This window comes from Carex rostrata, chromosome 3 (assembly GCF_964058835.1).
Source record: "Carex rostrata chromosome 3, lpCarRost1.2, whole genome shotgun sequence".
Lineage (NCBI taxonomy): Eukaryota > Viridiplantae > Streptophyta > Magnoliopsida > Poales > Cyperaceae > Carex > Carex rostrata.
This window is the reverse complement of record NC_135920.1, coordinates 5086938-5106662: the sequence shown is the minus strand read 5'-3', so window position 1 is coordinate 5106662 and position 19725 is coordinate 5086938. Positions and strand designations below refer to the sequence as shown.

At 34.5% G+C, this 19725-nt stretch overlaps 2 protein-coding genes across 2 annotated transcripts; one reads left to right on the top strand and one right to left on the bottom strand.

Annotated features, from left to right (window-relative positions):
* The first annotated feature begins 12346 nt into the window (after positions 1-12346).
* On the top strand, positions 12347-16009 carry LOC144551063 (uncharacterized). Its single transcript, XM_078298863.1, has 5 exons — positions 12347-13119; positions 13410-14331; positions 14767-14862; positions 15102-15238; positions 15615-16009. Exons 1-5 carry the CDS (start codon positions 12908-12910, stop codon positions 15802-15804), a joined length of 1557 nt encoding a protein of 518 aa, XP_078154989.1. The 5' UTR covers positions 12347-12907; the 3' UTR covers positions 15805-16009.
* Positions 16010-16676: 667 nt separating this feature from the next.
* On the bottom strand, positions 16677-19409 carry LOC144552016 (putative nucleoredoxin 1-2). The gene is made up of 4 exons (XM_078300126.1): positions 19257-19409; positions 18231-18716; positions 17627-18106; positions 16677-17491 (listed from the first exon to the last, which is right to left on the bottom strand). The coding sequence occupies exons 1-4, from the start codon at positions 19347-19349 to the stop codon at positions 16814-16816; spliced, it is 1737 nt and encodes a 578-aa protein (XP_078156252.1). The 5' UTR covers positions 19350-19409; the 3' UTR covers positions 16677-16813.
* Between the last annotated feature and the right edge of the window lie 316 nt (positions 19410-19725).

The following is a 19725-nucleotide window of genomic DNA, read 5'->3' as shown; positions in this document are numbered from 1 at the left end:
ACTGTGATCCTTGAACCTCCATATAGTGGAGAAAAATGATTAATATATCGTAAAGTCTAGCTAGCTACTAGACTTTACCCCAGGACCCTTATGCGCATATGGTGAATGGCCCCAACTGAATCCAGTACCGGTTGGATAGGGGATATTGAATAAATGTGAATTGTGACTGTAAGACTAATGAACTGTGGTAACTGTCTTATCATTGATTTTCTTTCTGATAATGACAGTATTGTAATATTGTTTCCGTATTGGTTCTGTTAACAATATGTCAGAATAGTTAGAATGGTATAAGCCCTGACACGACAAATACATGTATGATATCTTTCAGTGCTACCAGACTAGATATTGTAAAGTTGAGAAACCTTACGTTACCAGACTTAACGGTTCTAAAGATTAGGTTCCAAACATTACCTGATTTTATGGTTTAAAAGATTTTGACCCAAACCATTTATTTTGATAAGATTCTTAGAGTTCTAATTTAATTATGAAATATTTGTTATTCAATTGGATACTGTTATTGAGCATCTGCATTCGTCATTATGAAATAAACTTGTTGTTTCTCGTGCAGTGATTTCATTCTGAATATGGATTTCCTTCGAATCCAATAATCTGAGTGGCAATCAGCACTGAGAAATAATTTATTATTTCTCACTCGTTTCCCCTTGTGGGTTACAGGTTTATTATACGAAGGTAAAGAGCGCTTCTGGGTAATTGACAGCAAGGCCACCTAAAGGTATGGGATTTGGGTTTATTATATCTGACAGGGTGCAGAGAATATATCTCTAGCATCATCCACTATAAAATGTCAGATAATTATTGTAACTAAATTGGGATGTGGCAAAAATAATGGATGCTATTGGCAATGCATAAAAAGATCAATGCCTTATGTTACGTATATTGTTATGGTAAATAGACGCGGTAATAATCGTCGCACCTCCGGATCGGGGGTGCGACACAAATTTTGATGCAAGTAAAAATATTTGATTAAAAAAAAGACAAATAACTTGTAAAAATATATACATTCCATAGACAAAAGTCAAAAAGAATAAAATATATTTAGAGAAAGTGAATTCATATTAATAAATTAGTTGCTTTATTTTGTGACACTAATTATAATTAATGTTACTAAAATTCTTTCTCAATATATGCTCTCCATATAATTAACAACTAGAACTAAGAACGAACCTCAACATACTAATAAAAAATAATATTTTATCTTATCAAAATCGAAAAAGTAAAATTGTAAAAAGATTCACTATGGCTTAAATTTGGAGATATCAAATACTGATAAAATATTTTTAAAAGATGTCAGCATTTGATATTCACAAAAATAAATTGATCATCTGTCATCATTCTTAAATAAGAAAATAAGGAATAGGAGATAGCCAAATAGGAGAAATAAGGAAATGAATAAATTGATTTTCTCTTCAATTTTGTTCTCTATTCAATTTTAATTGTAACATATCGTATAGTAGTATGTGTGGTGATTATGTTTTTCACTAAATTTAGACTTCTACACATAAAAAATGCATTTAATCAAAATAAGCAAATTATTTGATTGGAGAGATGATATTGATAGGCCTAAATTATATACATATTCGATCTGATTTTTATTACGAAATAGCACCAAATATCTTGTATTTTGAATATAAAGTGAATATAATACACCTTGGATCAAGTTACTGCGTTTGTTTGGTTTTAATTTGTAGGAAATGAAGAAAAATGAAGAAAACCGAAGGAAACTGCTCATTGCGGACACACGGTTTGTAATATGGCCAAAATAAGTACTTAGATGGATTTCTGGACGCGCGCCAATTTTAAAAAGATATAATAAGCTATACATCAAAATCCGTGCGGATGCATGGATATCTATGCGGACGCACGGATCGCGATGCAGCCGCACTCTGGTCGCACAGGAAAAGTCCGAGCCTAGTGCGGATCTCGATGCAACTGCAGTGCGGGTGGTTCAGACGCAGTGCGGATCCCAGTGCGGATGGTACTGTAGCAGTGCGGGTGGCCTGGCCGCACTGTAGCATAACGCATAACTGGAGCCTGATCTTAAAATAGTCATAACTTTTGACTCGTAACTCCGATTTAGGCTTGCGACCACTTTTTGAAAAGCTAGGAAGAAGATCTACAACATGAGAAACTAAAAAAGGAAATTTGGAGTCAGTTGGACGCACAAAACTCGCAGACAGCCAAAATTACACGTTTTCAACACGGTTTCTATTTTTGGCGCACCAGTGACACCAATGACACGTTTTTACAGCCAAATGTGGACAATACAATCCTGGAAAACAATCCAAATATAACACCCACTAACTCCACTTCCTAGCCTCTTAATTGGGCATGATCCTTGGCTATAAAAGAGGGGGTTTATTTACCATCCATCATCATCTCTTCCCATCTCACACATCATCTCTTCCTCTTTCATTCTCTCTCTATACACAATACTTAGCGATAAATTCTGGAGAAAAGGAAAGCTTTCAAGCAAGGAGAAGAAGGGTTTCCTGAGCAAGAAGTCGGCAAGATAGAGGTTTTTGATTTGTCAAAGGGTGTAATTACTTCCTTTATTTCATTTCTTCTTACTTTGCCAATTTTTGTAATGGATCTCTCCATGAGGGAGTAGTTCTCTCTCTAGGGGTCTAGGTCAATGCATGAACTTGTTTGATTCTATTTTATTCGGTTATTTGTTTTTATTATGATTGTTTTTATGGGATTTGATTGTTAATTTCTATGATTTATCATTTGTGTTGATTACATAGTTTAGTACTTGAAATCGCGGTAGTCCCGCTTTGGAATCGGTTTGTTAAGCAAAAGATCCAAAGAAGTTAGGATGAGAGGAGAGTACCAAATTATGAACACAAATATCTTAGGTTTTAGGTTAGAAGCGACCGTACTTTGATACCTATAACCAGAACTATAGAAATTAAGGGTTAGGGTTTGGTGAAGAACGACCGTGAAGTCAAACCCCTACTTAGGACACCTATATTGATTAAGTAATTAGTCAATATAGGCTAACAAGAGCTTAATGGGTCTAGATAATTAGGGTGAAGAACGACCGTGAAGTCTGAAATTATCTAGGCACGTTATTAATTCACGACCGTGACCCTTTTTAACACTTTAGGTTAGAAACCTCATCAAATCATACATGAATTCAAACAAATACCGAATAGATAGAGTTAGCAAGGGATTGTAGACCAAAGACCCCTAGATCTCTAAATCTTGAAAGCAAATCAATTCCTTTCTTTTACTTTTATTTACAATTATTGTTTCAAACTCCTTTCTTTTGGGTATTGAACCCAACCTTAGGAATTGTTAGAACAAAACCCCTCCAATTTACTTTTATTGCACTTTACTTTATTTTATTTTCTGAAATTTATTACTGAAGTTTAAACTAAGTTTTTATCGTACTCCCTGCGGTTCGACACCTCAAATACTACTTTGATAGAATTGTGCACTTGCAATTTAAATCAAACGTGTGTTAAAGGTTTAAAAAGTACATCATTGTACTGAAACTTTGTGCATACGCTTTTGCGCGCATCAGATATTAAATTAGAAATTTCATCTTTCAATCATAGCCGTTGGCGAATCAGTACATTTACGTGCATAATATAAGAATGAAGATAAATTATTGACAGTCATTGTCAAGCTTCAAAAATAAAATTGGGGCAGTCCAATGGGCCCGTTCAGAACCGTTCAATCGTGTTGAAATTTATGTGGATTTGATAAGTACGAATCTTAATAAATATATGTGTAAATGTTGATGTAAACTCTTGACTGGAACATCAAATTGAATTTGTTTTGACAGCGCCCTCGACTCCTTTGAAAATTTCTCCTGCTATCATTTACCCTTCGTCCAATTGACCATAATAATTATTCAATTTTTATGGCAATAAAAAGTTAGCAGCAATACATGATGGTGTTCGATTGACGGTAAAACATTGTAAGACGTTAACACGTTCCCGTGGAACAATTTGCAAAATAATTTTAGAAATCAGATACAATTTCCAGAAAAAGCGCATAGAAATATGGAACTAAAACCATCCTGGAATCAAGGACTTCACATCCGTCATCAGAGCAGTGGACGAAAATTATGTCATTATTATTCTTTTTCATCCCTTAAATTGAATCAAAAGGTTTTACTTTTACATCAAACAAATACTAAAAAAATAAATCATACAACAACAGTGGATCTAAAGCAAGTCATACATCCTGAAATTAAATCGATTTGTTTTTAGTTTATATAGTCCAACTCTATTCATAAAATATTAAGAGTTAGGCTGGGGTGCTATGGATAGCATAGTGGCCTCTATGTTACGGTTCAATATTCGAGTTTTCAAAATTCAAACGGTCGATCCGAACCGTTCATCTTATTCTCCATATTAATATCTGCTTGGAGACCAAATTTTATAATTTTCTGAATTTTTTTACTATTTATTAAGCCACTTTGAAAATCGCTAATCCAACGGTTTTACTGTTTTGTGCAGCCACCGTTGGATCAACAATTTTGTAAAATACTTAATAAATAGTAAAAAAATTCAGAAAAATGTAAAATTTGGTCTCCAAGCAGATATTAATATGGAGAATAAGATGAACGGTTCGGATCGACCGTTTGGATTTTGAAAACTCGAATATTGAGCCGTAGCATAGAGGCCACTATGCTATCCATAGCACCCTAGCCTAACTCAAATATTAAATATATACTTGTATAATTTTACATTGGAATTATGAGGACTTGAATTTAAATTTTAACTATCACGCGTTGCATTTTATATTTTATCTTTTTCAATCTAATTTTTTTAGTTTTGCCAAAATATTTTTAACCCTATTAAGTATAATTTTACCTTGGAATTATGAAGACTTTAATTTAAATTTTAACTATCACGCGTTGCATTTTATATTTTATCTCTTTCAATCTAATTTTTTTAATTAATTCTACCAAAAAAAATTTAACCCTATGAATTTAAATTTTCTAGTTTTACTTGATGCAAAATGATAATTGAATAGATGATTGCACAAACGTGAGTTGCACACATAGCACGAGGACTCGAAGAATTCGGATCGCCCCAGGTACCTAACTCAAGCAAATTGGAAACCGACGGTCCAAGATCGTTTTTTTTTACTTGGCACGGATCTCAAAGCACAAATAATTCTAGCCCCCCTGCACCATTCCCGAATAGACACCATTTTGAGTTAAGATGAGGAGTGAGGCTATGGTACTATGCATATCACGGGTTGTTACCGTGCTACAGCTCTATATTTGAATTTTCAAATCCTAACGGTCGATCCGAACCCTTCATCTTGTTCTTCATATTAATATGTGTTTGGAGACCAAATTTTACATTTTTTGAAAAATTTTTACTATTTTTTTAGATATTTAGAAAATCACTTGATCTGAAAATTCTGGGCCATCCAAAAACAGTGATTTTCAATAAATCTAAAAAAATAGTAAAATTTTTTTTCAAAAAATGTAAAATTTGGTCTCCAAATACATATTAATATGGAAAACAAGATGAACGGTTCAGATCGACCGTTAGAATTTAAAAACTCGAATATAGAGTCATTGTACGGTAACAAATCGTAATATGCATAGTACCATAGACTCACTCTAAGATGAGCCATCCGCTTCAATTTGCTTGAGTCAGGTACCTGGGACTGGGAGGATTCGGATTCGGATTCGGACTCGAAGTTATGTCTATATATTCTATGCAGAGATACACACTAGTTAATGACAGCACATGCGGAATCGAAATTACGGCAGTCTCAGTCTGTAATTAAATGGTTTATAAATTACAATCAATGTTGACTGGAGTTAAACCACGTGATATGGCCCGGTACTTTAGACAGGTGCATTTAAAACCGCAGACGGAACCCGGAGGTGAGGGGACTCCCGCACGTGCTCTTCGTACCGTTCATGCTTTCCAACTTCCAAGCGCGGAACCCGGAGGAAGGGTCGGAGTCTTTTTCAGTCAAATTCCTATCTAACTTTGTTCCTCTCCATTACTTGATTAATGGATATCTAACTTTATCTCAATTGTTGTCATTACTAATCATTACACTAGCAATGTCTTAAAATTATTTTAAATATATATGTGTGCATTTAGATTTATATATGCGGTTCAATTTTATAATTTTTACATGTATACTATGTATTTATATTTTATAACGAAGTGTACAGCAAAAATAAAGCTCAATTTTATCGGAAGCGACTAGCGAGTAATAGACATTGTGCTTGGACTTCTATTAGTCTTGAGATCAAACTTTGCACACATATGTTATAAAATAGTTGCACTCGGATCCTCTGTGGCAGGACTCAAAATGCAAAACGCATAACGTTACATATAGCAATTAGCAACATGCGGCCGCATGGCTATATATTACGGGTGAGTAAATTGTTTGTAACTCGCTCGTTAAAGCTTACTAACAACTTGTTCATTATTAACACGCTCGTTAACTTAATGAACTGGGAATCAACATATCTCAACTCGCTCATTAAAAACTGAATTATATGAAATGCCACAACCAATTCCAACCGGATCAAACTCAAATCCAACTTAGTTACACTCGGACCCATGCACCTAGCGATTCTAACCCAACGAATCCAAAGTCCTTTCTCTGTCTATATATACTTCATTACTCTCTCATACTCACAGACTTACAGTCCCGACTTCACTCACTCTTGCTAGCCCTAAGTCTCTAACCTAGCAGATTCAGTGTCGCCACCACATCCATCGACATCACCACCCAACACCAACAACAGTACAACACCAGTTACACCACCACACTCTTAACCCTAACCCTAACCCTAACGAGAAGGGTTCGAGCATGAGTAAATCATTGTCGACCTCTCTACCGATGCACACAAAAAACCCCAATTCCTCACTCACAAAATTCAAATTGCCTACAAGCTTGATTTCTTAACGAGTCGCTTAATGGGCACGAGTCAACTCGAGCTTTTAACAAACTGAGTATAAGCACAGCTATCAACTCAGTATCATCTTCTCAACTCGAGTCACTTATTAAATTAATGAATCAAATACAAATATATCTCAACTCACTTAAACTCGCTCATTAACTAGTTATATATGAGTTGCATAGACTCAAAATGTATAATGTCACACCTAGCCCTATATGTCCCTTGTATACTTTTTTAGAGTTTTCTTTTTTGAGAGAAGAGTCATAAGGTTAAATCCATAAAATACTCGCTACTTACATATATGCGGTACCTGCGGCTTCATAGTACAAAAATTTGTATAAACGAAAATTAATTTATTGTCTTTTTTTTAAAGTAAAAGTTAGAGCAAGCTCCTCAATTATTAAATATTTACAAAGATTGTTTTTTTTTTTTTTTAATTTGAACCTGCAATCGATCTCTCACACGGAGAGCATTGTCTTTATCACTAGATTAATTAATTTGTTTTTTAATTAGCTTTTGATGTTATTTTTTTTTTCAGTTTATCGCCGATAAAACATCATCTTGTATCTTACAAAGAAGTCTAAACTGATTAAAACAAAACAACATAACACACCTGAAGCACAAAATGATACACACTGTTATATTAGTAACAAATCAATGCATAATTATAAAAAAAATCATCACATTAAATCCTATAATTTTGGAGTTCACTACTTCTTATACACTGAAAGCTGGTGATTAAGTTATATATCATATTGCATTTAAAATTAAAGTGATAATTTAATAAAAATTATGTTGATCCTAATTTAGATCTAGAGTATATATGTCAATGAATGTCCTCCTTTGCAATTGTAACACATAATTTAGTGATAACTCGTAGAGTGGTAATATTATATGTAGTATTTGTTTAATTAATTCAAATTCGCATTTTGAATAGAGCCGTTATAACCGTACTTCTTAGTTTTATCGTTGGAATATGAGCAAAATCAAGTTTACTTTCTGTAAAATAAAAAATTGTTCTTTAGTTATGAAGATTTAAGGTGTACTTCACAAATCAGTTATGTAATAAAAAAGGAAAAGAAAATAAAAGGAAGCGAGATTATTTTGTCACATTTCAAATTGAAGGTGAATAAAATAAAAAACGTTTCTAAAGATAGTTCATACTCTCTCTTCTGTTCCCCTTCCCTCTAATTTTCACTTCTGAAGCAAGTAAACAACTTCGATTAGGACCGGTCATCTCACTATTTTCTTTCACTCCTTTTTCCTTTCCGTTAATGTATCCCTTCTCAAGCACACCTTTAGGTTCAATGAAACGAGTAGAACTAGGGTGTTTCTAAGTTCACCAAGTCTCTTTATGAACTCAATTCTTAAACCTTATTGTATTGACTTCAAATGACGAATCAAACTGTTGAAACCCATCTATTTTGCCATCTAGCAGCTTCTGCTATGGATTAAAATTTTTTTTTTATTCTTACAAGTGATACATATGAAAATTTTAAATTTTCAAATTAATTTTGTATAGAGTCAAGTGGTAAAAAAACGTTAAAAAAATGAATGCATTAAAATTAATTAATAAACCTTCTAATTTTGACCGCTTGATTTTATACTAAATTAATTCTAAAATTTTATATTTTTATATGTAGACCCATCAGTAGTAAGTTAGATAGATTTCAACAGTTCAGATTTATCATTTGAAGTCAATATGATATATTTTAGAGTTGAGTTCACAAAGAGACTTGATGAACTCATGAACACCCTAATTCTACTCCAATGAAACCTTTAAAATGTGAAGCTGAATATATGGAAGTGTAATTTAGAAATGGAGAGGAACTGGTTATTATTATATATGTTTTAAAAGAGGATTGAGTTTTTTTTTCTCCTCACCATGCCTAGGGTTGTTTATTGGGTCCGGTTTATTCGGTTTTGAACCGAACCGAATTAGTTTGGACCAAACAGTTCAGTTTTTTCAGTTTAATGGTTCGGTTCGATTTGCTTTTCAAAACTGAATTATAACTTCGGTTCGGTTTGAAAAATTTCAAAACTGAAATAACCAAACCGACCGAACTTTTATATATTATGAATTTGATTCGGACTGCTTCGGTTTATTTCTTAATACCCTGATTTATTTCTTAATCATTTGCTTTAAATACTTTGGTTTATTTCTTAATATCTCATTTTATTTCTTAATACCATGATTTATTTCTTAATATACTTTGGTTTATTATAAATCAATTGCTTTAAATAAAAAATTAATATATTTCGGTTTGAACATAACAAACCAAAATAAAACTTTGGTTCGGTTCGTGTTGAGTATTTTGGAGTTATGGAATTGTGCTTGATTTATACTCTTTATGCCTTTAAATTTATTACCTTTAATACTCAAAGAAAGGTTTGTTGCAAGCGCACAACCTATCAATGTAGTACTTAGGATGTCGAACTACAGGGAGTGTTTAGATATTTAGCCTAAACTTTAATAATAAATTTCAGAAAATGAAAGAAAATAAAGTGCAAATAAAGTAAATTAAGGGGTTTGTTCTATCAATCCTAATTTTGTGTTCAATACCCGAAGAAAAGAGTTTTTAAACAAAGAATGAAAATAAAACAAAGAAAATAAAGATTGGTTTGCTTTCAAGTTGAGAAGATCTAGGGGCATTCGGTCTACAATCCCTTGATAATTTCATCTATTCGGTATTTGTTTAAGTTCATGTATGATTTGATGAGGTTTCTAATCTAATATGTCATTAAGGGCCACTTTCGTGAATTAATAACGTGTCTAAGTAATTTGGACTTTACGGTTAGGACCTTCACCCTAGCTACCTAGACCATAAGCTTTTGTTAGTCTCTCATCTCCTTAAATATTGGTACTTCACAATTAAGTCCATCATACCAATATCCAATTCAATTTGAGATGTCCTAATTAGGGTTTGACTTCATGGTTAGGTCCTTCACCAAGTCTCTAGCCTTAATTTCTATAATTTCGGCTTAGATTACAAATTTGTTACATCCTAATCCAAACCTAGGGTATTTGTGTTCATAATTTGGTATTATTCTATTGATCCTAGTCAATTTTGGTTCTTTCGAATCTAAAATGGGATAACTACAATTCAAGCATTAATTATGTAATTAACACAAATGATAAATCACAGAAATTAACAATCAAATCCCATAAAACAATCATAACAAAAACAAATAATCAAATAAGATAAAATTAAACAAGTTCATGCATTGATCTAAACCCCTAGAGAGAGATCTACTCTCTCTTGGAGAGATCCATTACAAAAATTAACAAAAATAAGAAGAAATAAAATAAAGAAATGATTACACCATTTCTTGGAACAAAACTCTCAATCTTGCCGACTTCTTGCTCAGATCTTCTTCTTCTCCCTCCTTGAAAAGCTTTATTGGCTTTAGAATTTTTCACTAAGTGTGTATTTTTTCGAATGGGAAAGAACCCCCTCTTTTATAGTAGAAGACCATGCCCAATTTAGAGGCTAGAGGATGGGTTTAGTGGGTGCTATCTTTGGATTGTTTTTCAGACTGTCATGTATAAATTTGGCTGTTAGAACGCGTTCCAGGATGTGTCAGAAATTGAAAAACTATCGAAAATGCGTTTTTTGGCTGTCTGCGGGTCCAGTGCGGATGCTCCAGGCCGCACTAGGCTCGAACTTTTTTTCTATGAAGTGCTGAGATGCTGAAAATTCGTCTAAGTACTGAGTACGTCCACACAAGATCCCAAATTTCTTTTTTTAGTTTCTCATATTGTAGATCTTCTTGCTAGCTTTCCAAAAAATGGTTAAACGCCCAAAACAGAGTTACGAGTCAAAAGTTATGGTCGTTTTAAGTTTAGACTCAATTTTTGACTGGCTGGCGTCTGCACTGGTTGCTACAGTGCTACAGTATGTCCGTACTGAGCTCTTTTTTTTGTTTTTCTTCATTTTTTGCAAATTAAAATTGAGCAAACGCAGTAACTTGATTCTAAGTGTATTATATTCTTTTTATATGTAAAATACAAGATATTTGATGTTATTTCGTGATAAAAATCAGATCGAATGTGTATATAATTTAGGCCTATCAGTTCGGTTCGATTCGATTCTATTTTTGAAATCGAATTATAACTTTGGTTTGCCTAATTCAGTTCGGTTTTAACTGAACCGAACCGATGAACACCCCTACGGCCATGCCACACCATATTTATTCAGGACTGTTTCACCTTCTCTCTTCTTTTCTTTTCATCAGACGGCCGGGCACAAAGACCGTTATTTTTAGCATCACCGGGTTATCTACTTATCTTGGATTTATCGAGGAGCGTGGTTTGAACACCAATTTTGCACCCAAAAAGAAACCATTAATTTTCACACAATAATACGATATTAATTTGGTGAAACAACTTGACAGTAATTAGGCCAAGTACTGCTGTTTTCGAAGATTTAAGTCATATGTATTAAAAATATTTAAAAATTAAAACTACTTCAGATTACAAATTTATAACCATTATCCGCGGAATTAATTAACACTTTCTAACGATGCAAGAGGAAGATCTCTGGCAATATATAAAATAATAATAAATAAATAAAAAAAACCAATCCTGTGAAGGAGTCGTGCTTTCATTGACATATATATATGGACTAATCAACGGGCATGCATGAAATTAATGTAATAATACATCAGAATATCTAATTAACATTCAAAATTTTGACCGGCTTATAAACTTTTCTTAGAATACTAGTCAAGCTTGCTTGGCAGTTGGCACCTCGTTAAAGCCCACTACAAGAACTCGACAAAAAATAGTCTCTCTAATAAGTCGTGAGAAAGAGGTCAGAGGTTGCAAAAGGGGTGTGGTTTTGCCATTTTTTTTAATTTTAGAAATTAAAAAATTAAATAATTTGAAAAATGGATGGAACCGAATTATTAGTTAAGTTCAAATATGAGACACGCTAATGATACTGAATCAGTAATTCAGTCTTATTAATTTCTACAAGTATTACACCAACAACCATACACTGTGATAAATCAATGAAACCGAATCATTGAATTGAACACATTGCTTCTTCTCCAATGAAGTCAGGATGAAATCAAGAAGATGAGTTCTCGGAAAATATCTTGATTGGTTAGATCCCATCTATGTGATAAAAATTATCCATCTTGTTTCCAATTATTTGGAAATTAAAAAATAAAAAATGGATTTTGCTGTCCAATTTCTCTCTTATCTCGCACGGTTATTTGAAAAACCAACCAAACGATGTACTAATTCTCTTCAACACCTCATCAAATTTGTTTCCGCTCTTGCTGTTTGGTAATCTTGCAATTCAGTCCCTGTGTACTGTGTATCTCTCCATTAACTTTTTAAATTCCAAAAAATATAATTGGGTTTTGCTGTCCAATTTCTCTCTCATCTCGCAAGGTTATATGAAAAACCAACCAAAAGATGTACTAATTCTCTTCAACACCTCATCAAATTTGTTTCCTCTCTTGCTGTTTAGTAATCTTGCAATTCAGTCCCTGTGTATCTCTCCATTAACCTTTTAAATTCCAAAAAATATAATGGGTTTTGCTGTCCAATTTCTCTCTCATCTCGCAAGGTTATATGAAAAATCAACCAAAAGATGTACTTATTCTCTTCAACACCTCAACAAAATTGTTTCCGCTCTTGCTGTTGGGTAATCTTGCCATTCAGTCCCTGCACGTGTCTCTCTCTAGACTAACCGTAATTCAAACCCATAATAAACTAACTAGTAGAAAGTAGAAACCCACTAAGCACGCAAACAAATCCTTCTCCCAATGTCTACAAGTCAATTTCCATTAAACAAAACTCAGTCAACACTATTTATATATCTTTCTCTGCTTTGCCACTAGTTCAATTCTCAATCCCTAGTTTGTAAATTATGAAGAAAAAAAAATAGTCTCCTTTCCTTTTCTGTTTCCTAGATCCAACTTATAAAAAAGATTCATTGTCTCCCTCTTTGTAATCCTCCTTCCATCTCTTCTCCAATGGCGTCGAAACTATCATCAGTGGTACCGCTCATGGCGGTTCTTCTATGTCTCCAATCTCTTTGTACGAAAGCATCTGTGCACGATTATAAAGGTAAAAAATTCTCCAGCAGTGGAAATGCATTTGTTCTCCATGGAGGCAGTGAAGGTCTCTTTGCCTCGCGTCTTTTTTTCAACTCATCTGATCCAAATGCCGCCGGTTCTTTCATTCGGTACAGCTGTTAATTTAAACTTGATATGTGTTTCCTGTATGCTTGTTTTTTTTTTTAGGGTTACATTTTTGGTCATTTTACAAAGCTCGTCTTTTTTTCTTCTTTTTTTCTGAAATTATGATCACCGCCTTCGATTTTGTTCATTTAAGACCAGGATTTCTCTATCTATCTCAGAAGAACCTCTTGAATTAGGAGCAACATAATCGCTATTTAAATAAAAGAGATTATGTTGTTGTATCTATTTCACAATTCTTACCTTGCCGCCTTGATCATATTTTAAATAAAATCAGGTTTGAGAAGATCACTTTCAAGAGGTCCAACGAATCCGCAGCACTCAACAAATCTTCCTCTGTTCATGCCATCATGTTCGAAATTCTCGACCGTGACACTCTTGGTGGTTCAACTTATGGTGGCCAAAAAGCTATCTGCTGCACACCCGACTTGTCAATGCTCGGTGCTTGCACCAAGGGAACCATCATCTACCACTCCTTTAACCACTCCAACAACTGGCCTCAACTCCTCACTGCCACATTTAAACCCGGTGAGACAGAGGCAAATCTCCCATCGGAAACAATCAGAATTGCTCAGACCGGCATGTACAACTTGTACTTTATTTATTGTGATCCGGATTTAGAAGGGGTCTTGATAGAAGGGAAAACCATATGGAAAAACCAGTCGGGTTACCTCCCAGGAAGGATGGCGCCTCTGATGGTGTTTTACGGACTTATTTCTCTAGCATTTGTGGCTTTGGGGGCCTATTGGTTTTACCAGTACTCCTTGTTCTGGCGTGAGGTGATGCCGTTGCAAAATTGCATTACTCTTGTCATAACTCTCGGCATGCTTGAGACCACTTTGTGGTACTTTGACTTTGCAGAGTTCAATATGACCGGTATTAGACCTGCTGGGACTACGTTTTGGGCGGCTACTTTTGGTACAGTCCGAAAGACAATTTCACGAGTTCTGATACTTTTGGTTTCTATGGGTTTTGGAGTTGTCAAACCGACGCTTGGTGGTATCACGAGTAAGGTATTGCTGCTCGGTGGCATGTTCTTTGTTGCATCGGAGGTTTTGGAGGTGGTGGAAAATGTGGGGGCTGTCAGCGACCAATCGACCAAGGCCAAGTTGTTATTTGTTCTTCCTGTGTCAATGATGGATGCTCTCTTTATCATTTGGATCTTCACCTCACTTTTACGGACTTTGAATAAACTCCAGGTCTTAATCTGTTTTGCTGATAATTTGAAATATACAACAAAGGCCTGTTTACCAATAGCAATAGCAATTCTGTAATCGGGCCCTCTGGCCAGCATATATGGTACCAGTGTCCATCCTAAACAATGAAATTTCAAATTTCTTATTTTGTTTCCAAACATTTCTTTTACTCATGATGTTTAGTACCTCTAACCAATAGTAGCGGCACAACCAAGATATTAGGACATTGGTGTCAGTCCTGTAATTCTACAAGTTCTTTTTGTCATATTAAAACCACATTTTACAAAATTAGAAGGAACTTGATCTTGTATTATAGCCTGTAGTAGAAAAAAATGCCTTTTGGTTTATTGTAATTTTGTTGAATGGATAACACATATAGTTTACTTAACTTTTCATGAAGATTGAAGAACTATGCTGAACATGTTTTTTTTCTAATAGGCACGGAGAATGACAGCCAAATTAGAGATTTATAGGAAGTTCACCACTGCTCTTGTAGCAGCCACAGTTGTATCCCTCGGCTGGATTGGTTTTGAGGCAAGCCATTTTTACTCTTTTCTTAAAACTTCTTTTGCATTAAGTTTTCACTATGTTGTCTCCTCTATTAGGTGATAACTTCAAGTGCATTGGTACCTGCTTGTGTTTAGTGCATCAATCAATTTTAATGCATCACTGTACTATAAACACCTAAAAAAATAGCCAGCTAGTTCTATTTCTGTCCATTTTCTATTTTGATATATATAGTAAATTAACACAGTTTTACTTTTCTCCCATAGGTATATTTCAGGACAACTGATATATACAATCAGAAGTGGCAAACCACATGGGTAATTCCTGCACTATGGCAAGTCATCTCATTCTCAGTTCTCTGTGTCATTTGTAGCCTGTGGGCCCCATCACAGAACTCCACAAGGTAAAAGGAAAATAAAAATTATCACTTGTTATCAATAATTGCTTGCTATTATTATGCTCATGTTGGGAAATCGATAGTGCAATGTAGTAAAAAACTGACCCACAAAACTGAGAATCTGTACCTGAGAATTTGTGGTGATGGGTCCGACTCATATTAATATCAGTTAAGTCACCTTACCCAGTCCAACAGTTCTGGACTGATAAATAAATGAAAAAAAATGTAATTCTTTATGAAGTAGGAAATTTTTTATTGCTAACAGTAGCAATATGCATATTATAATATATCATCATATCAGTTTTAATTTTAACTGGCTGCCAATTTTTTACAATGCTGGAAATTAGCATCTCTCATTTTTTCCAAACTTTGTTATAAATAGGTTTGCGTACTCGGAAGATGGGTATGAGGATTTCGACTACGAGGAGTTGCACTCGCCTGCTAGACATGGATCATTTAGTTTTAGGGAAAATTGGAGCTACTCAATGTCACCAGACACTAAGGTCATTCTCAGAAGTGACTCGATAATTTATAAGGTTACTGATTTGGACGAAGAGGATAAAAGAGAGTAGCCAGGTTCTTGTGGGCTGTTTGAGAAAAATTACATATGATTGTCAGAAATTGATAGCAATTTCTGGCGGTAATTGCTGATTGTGTTCTACCAGCAATGTGTAAAGTTGTTAGTATAGAAAAGAAAATAAGGTTTAAAGTTAGAACCAAAGAGCATGTAGTTTACATAGTTTTTAACTTATGGTCAATATCTTGCATTCGTGTCAATTTCTGTAAATATCATTTGGTTTTGTTTTGATTTATAAAGAAACTCCATCTCTGGGGTCTCACTCCGGTGTTGTACCAAAAAAAGTACCTCAGTCAGTACCTATCCAGCGGCACAGCCCTCGTTCATTTCTCAGTTGAACAACACAAACAAACAATGCACTTAGCTCTAGACAAAACCAGGAATTTGTAAGGGCCTGTTCGGTTGTCACAAGTGCGGGATGGGGTCCCGACTGTTTTATATTCATTTTAACCCCCATATGCTATATATTTACATAAAGAATGGAAATCAAAACAAAAGGCTTCAGAATTGGTCACGCCAAGCAAATTAAACTGATTCAGTTTTGAAAGCTTACACAGAAGAGAACTTTTTCATCCATGCTTTTTAATTAATTTATTATTCCAAAGCTTGTACTGCTTTCAAATTGGTTTTGACTAGTGTTACAGTTTTGACCCGTCTTTAATTTCAAGCCCAAAAGGAAAATTAAAATTAACTGTGTATTACAATTATCACTTTTAGAGAGTATTTTGTAATTTGTACAAGTGCTGTACTTCCAGAATAAACTTAATATATCACGTGCTATAAAAGCACATGACACAGATATTGTTCATATAAACTTCATATCCCAAGGAATGTAACAGTCTTTCCCAAAATATTTTCAGTCAATTATTAACTATTTATTGGATATTTGTATAACTATTTTCTGGTCAAAAAGGTCATAAATTTCAATTGAACTATGTCCAGTCTCCTACATAGTGAAAACCATAATACTGGATACGTAGAAATCATGGGTATCTATTTCATTTTCACTCTATTGAATCTAGTGCACATAAAGGATGCAAATCAAAGTTGCACTCGTTACAATGATACGACCACCGCTCACACGACAGCTCACATTCATAACAACAATAGCCTTCACCAGAATCCAATCTGGTAAGTACTAATTCATGCTCCTCATGCAACTCGTGTTGCAGTTTATTGGGTATCATTGAGGCAATTTTGTCGATCAGATCAAATGCAAGATTATCCATGGTTCCCTTTTCTTCTCCCTTTGTAGCTAATTCCTTGAAATTTACCTCACTTCGCCGTGAAGACATTTTCAACTCCTCAATTCTTTCATCTGTAAATGGGAATGCATCGGCACCATATGTCAGTAGCAGTTTTTTTCCATCCTTTGAGACGGTTTTTCCATTGGGACCAATGACAACAAGAGAAGGGATAGACTTAATTTTTAATGTCTTTTTTAACGGACTCTTTCTTGAATCTTCAAAGAGAAGTGCAAGCCAAGGCATGGATGAGAAGAAGTTTTCATAGGAGCTTTGGTCTCGGTCGCTTGAGATAAAGACTATCTCAAATGGAGATTGCTTGTTCTTAATTTCATCATAATAGCTAATTAACTTTGATTGGAACTCACGACATGGTCTGCTCCACTCTGCAGAGAAGTAGAGAAGCACAGTCTTTCCGACAAGATCCAACACCGGTACCTACAATTATGCAAAACCAAAAAATACATATATTAGTTTAGCTTCTTACTGCTACTAGGAAAACCTTGATTTGTATATATAATTGTCAGCATATAATAAAAAACAGAGCAATATATATGTATATAATTTTGATACCTTTTTCCTATCTTTGCCCACAACATAATCGAGCTCGCGGTAACTAAGAAGAGACTCGAGCGATTGCAATTCCATTTTGGTCCTCTCGACCTCCTCTATAATCTTTAATTTCTCCTTTGAAAATGGGAACCACTGCACCGCCTCTACTCCGTAATTTTCAATAATCTCAGTTGCATTAGGGTTCAATGTCTTCCCATCCGATCCAATCATTACTAATTTAGGAAAATTGCTGACTTCAAAGTACTCAATGAGGTATTCTATGCTCTTGTCCTTCAATGGAACTGTTAGCAATGGTGTAGTTGAAAAGCTTTCATGGAAGGTTGACCTCTCTTCGTCTGATGGCACCAATATTATTTCAAATTTTTCATCTTTCTCCCTGAGCTTTTCATGCAATTGTGATAGAGTTGAAGTGAATTGATTGCTAGAACTGAGACTAAAGTACAAGCCCACAACATTTCCTTCAAGTTCACCAACAGGAACCTGATTATTACAAAGATAAATTATCAGGCAAAAATACAAATAAAAGCTTAAGAATTAATTCATTATAAATAGTTGAAGGTCATTAATGTAAGTGACTAAAAAAAAATTAATCATCTTAAAATACCTTATTTCCCTTGCTTGACAGCACATAATCTCGCTCAGGAGAAACAAGCAAGCTCTTCAGAGTCTGATTCATTTTCACTGTTTCCTCCTCATCTTTGAGCTCTTTAACCCTCTCTAGTGTAAATGGATATGCTCTAATACCATACTCTACCACGAGTTCAGCTGCCTCATTCGAAACCAAGCGCCCGTTCTTCCCATCGAGAATAATGAGTGTCGGAATGCCGGTGATTTTAAATAATTCACTTAACCGTTGACGGGTTTCCCAATCTGAAAACGGGATGGCTGGCCAAGGCATCCTTGAGAAATATTCATTAAATTCTTTTTCGGTCCAATCAAGGGGAATGAGCACAATATTGAAGCCTTTGTTTTCTGAGGTTAGGTCATTGTAGACTTTAGTTAGTTGAGAATTGAAGCTCTTGCAATGGGGGCACCACGATGCAGAGAAGTAGAGACCGAGGATCGATGTATTGAGATCCGCTATATTCACCTGAAATTCCATATACATTTCTCAGGGATGTCAATAGGATAGATCCTAGTATGGGTATACAGATATGATACCGGAGGAACATATTTGTTTTGTTTATAAATGAAAAAAAAATATAATCTGAAGTTCTTTTCGCTACAATTAATAATCCAGATAACATCTCCTATCTGGACTAAACTATGCATAGCTTTCTCTTTTCCTTCTAACTATGTAAACTGACAAATTTCCTAGAATTGCTTGGTTGATTATTATGCTCTAATTAGTAATTAGTCATCTGGAAGGAACTATAACTGACATGTTCTCTTTGGCAGAAATTTGTTAAGCAGAAGTTATGCTTGATGCAATTTAAAATTTTTCTCAAACATATAGAGCTTGTGACCATACTTGCTGTAAACTACTTCAACATTAGAAGATGTTTTTCGCATTCACCAAATACAACTTAATGATTATAATCAATTGAGCTATGTTATTATCACCAAGCAAACAACCTAAGCTATTTGGTCAGTAGTCATTACTTTTCTTCTTTGAACAAAAATATCTTACCTCATCTCCATTGTTAAAAACAAGATAATCACGCGTATCTCCAGACAGTATCGATATAATGTTGTAAAACTCACTGCCCTCACCTCCTGCCATTTATTTCCTCTGGTTTTCCCAATAGTATATTCTCTAGTTTTTTCTTGCAGATCAATTGGGAAGAGGAGGTGGAGGAGGAGAAGAAAATTTTGTCTTGCTGGAAAAAGGAACAAGATAGGAATTAATAAAATAAGTACTTTGTTACAGGGAACTTGACTTTGTAAATATAGATCAAGAGAACAGAGGTGCCAGCTGCTGTAAGCCTCGCATGTCTTACATATGAGATTGCATCAACGATAAAAGAAACTAAAAAAAATAACAATTATTAATTAGAATTTGGGAGACCACTAAAGAATTGATCCAAAAGGGACATGCAACCAATCATATGGATTTACCATAATCATACTCTATAAAAATGGCCTGCTAATGATCTTCC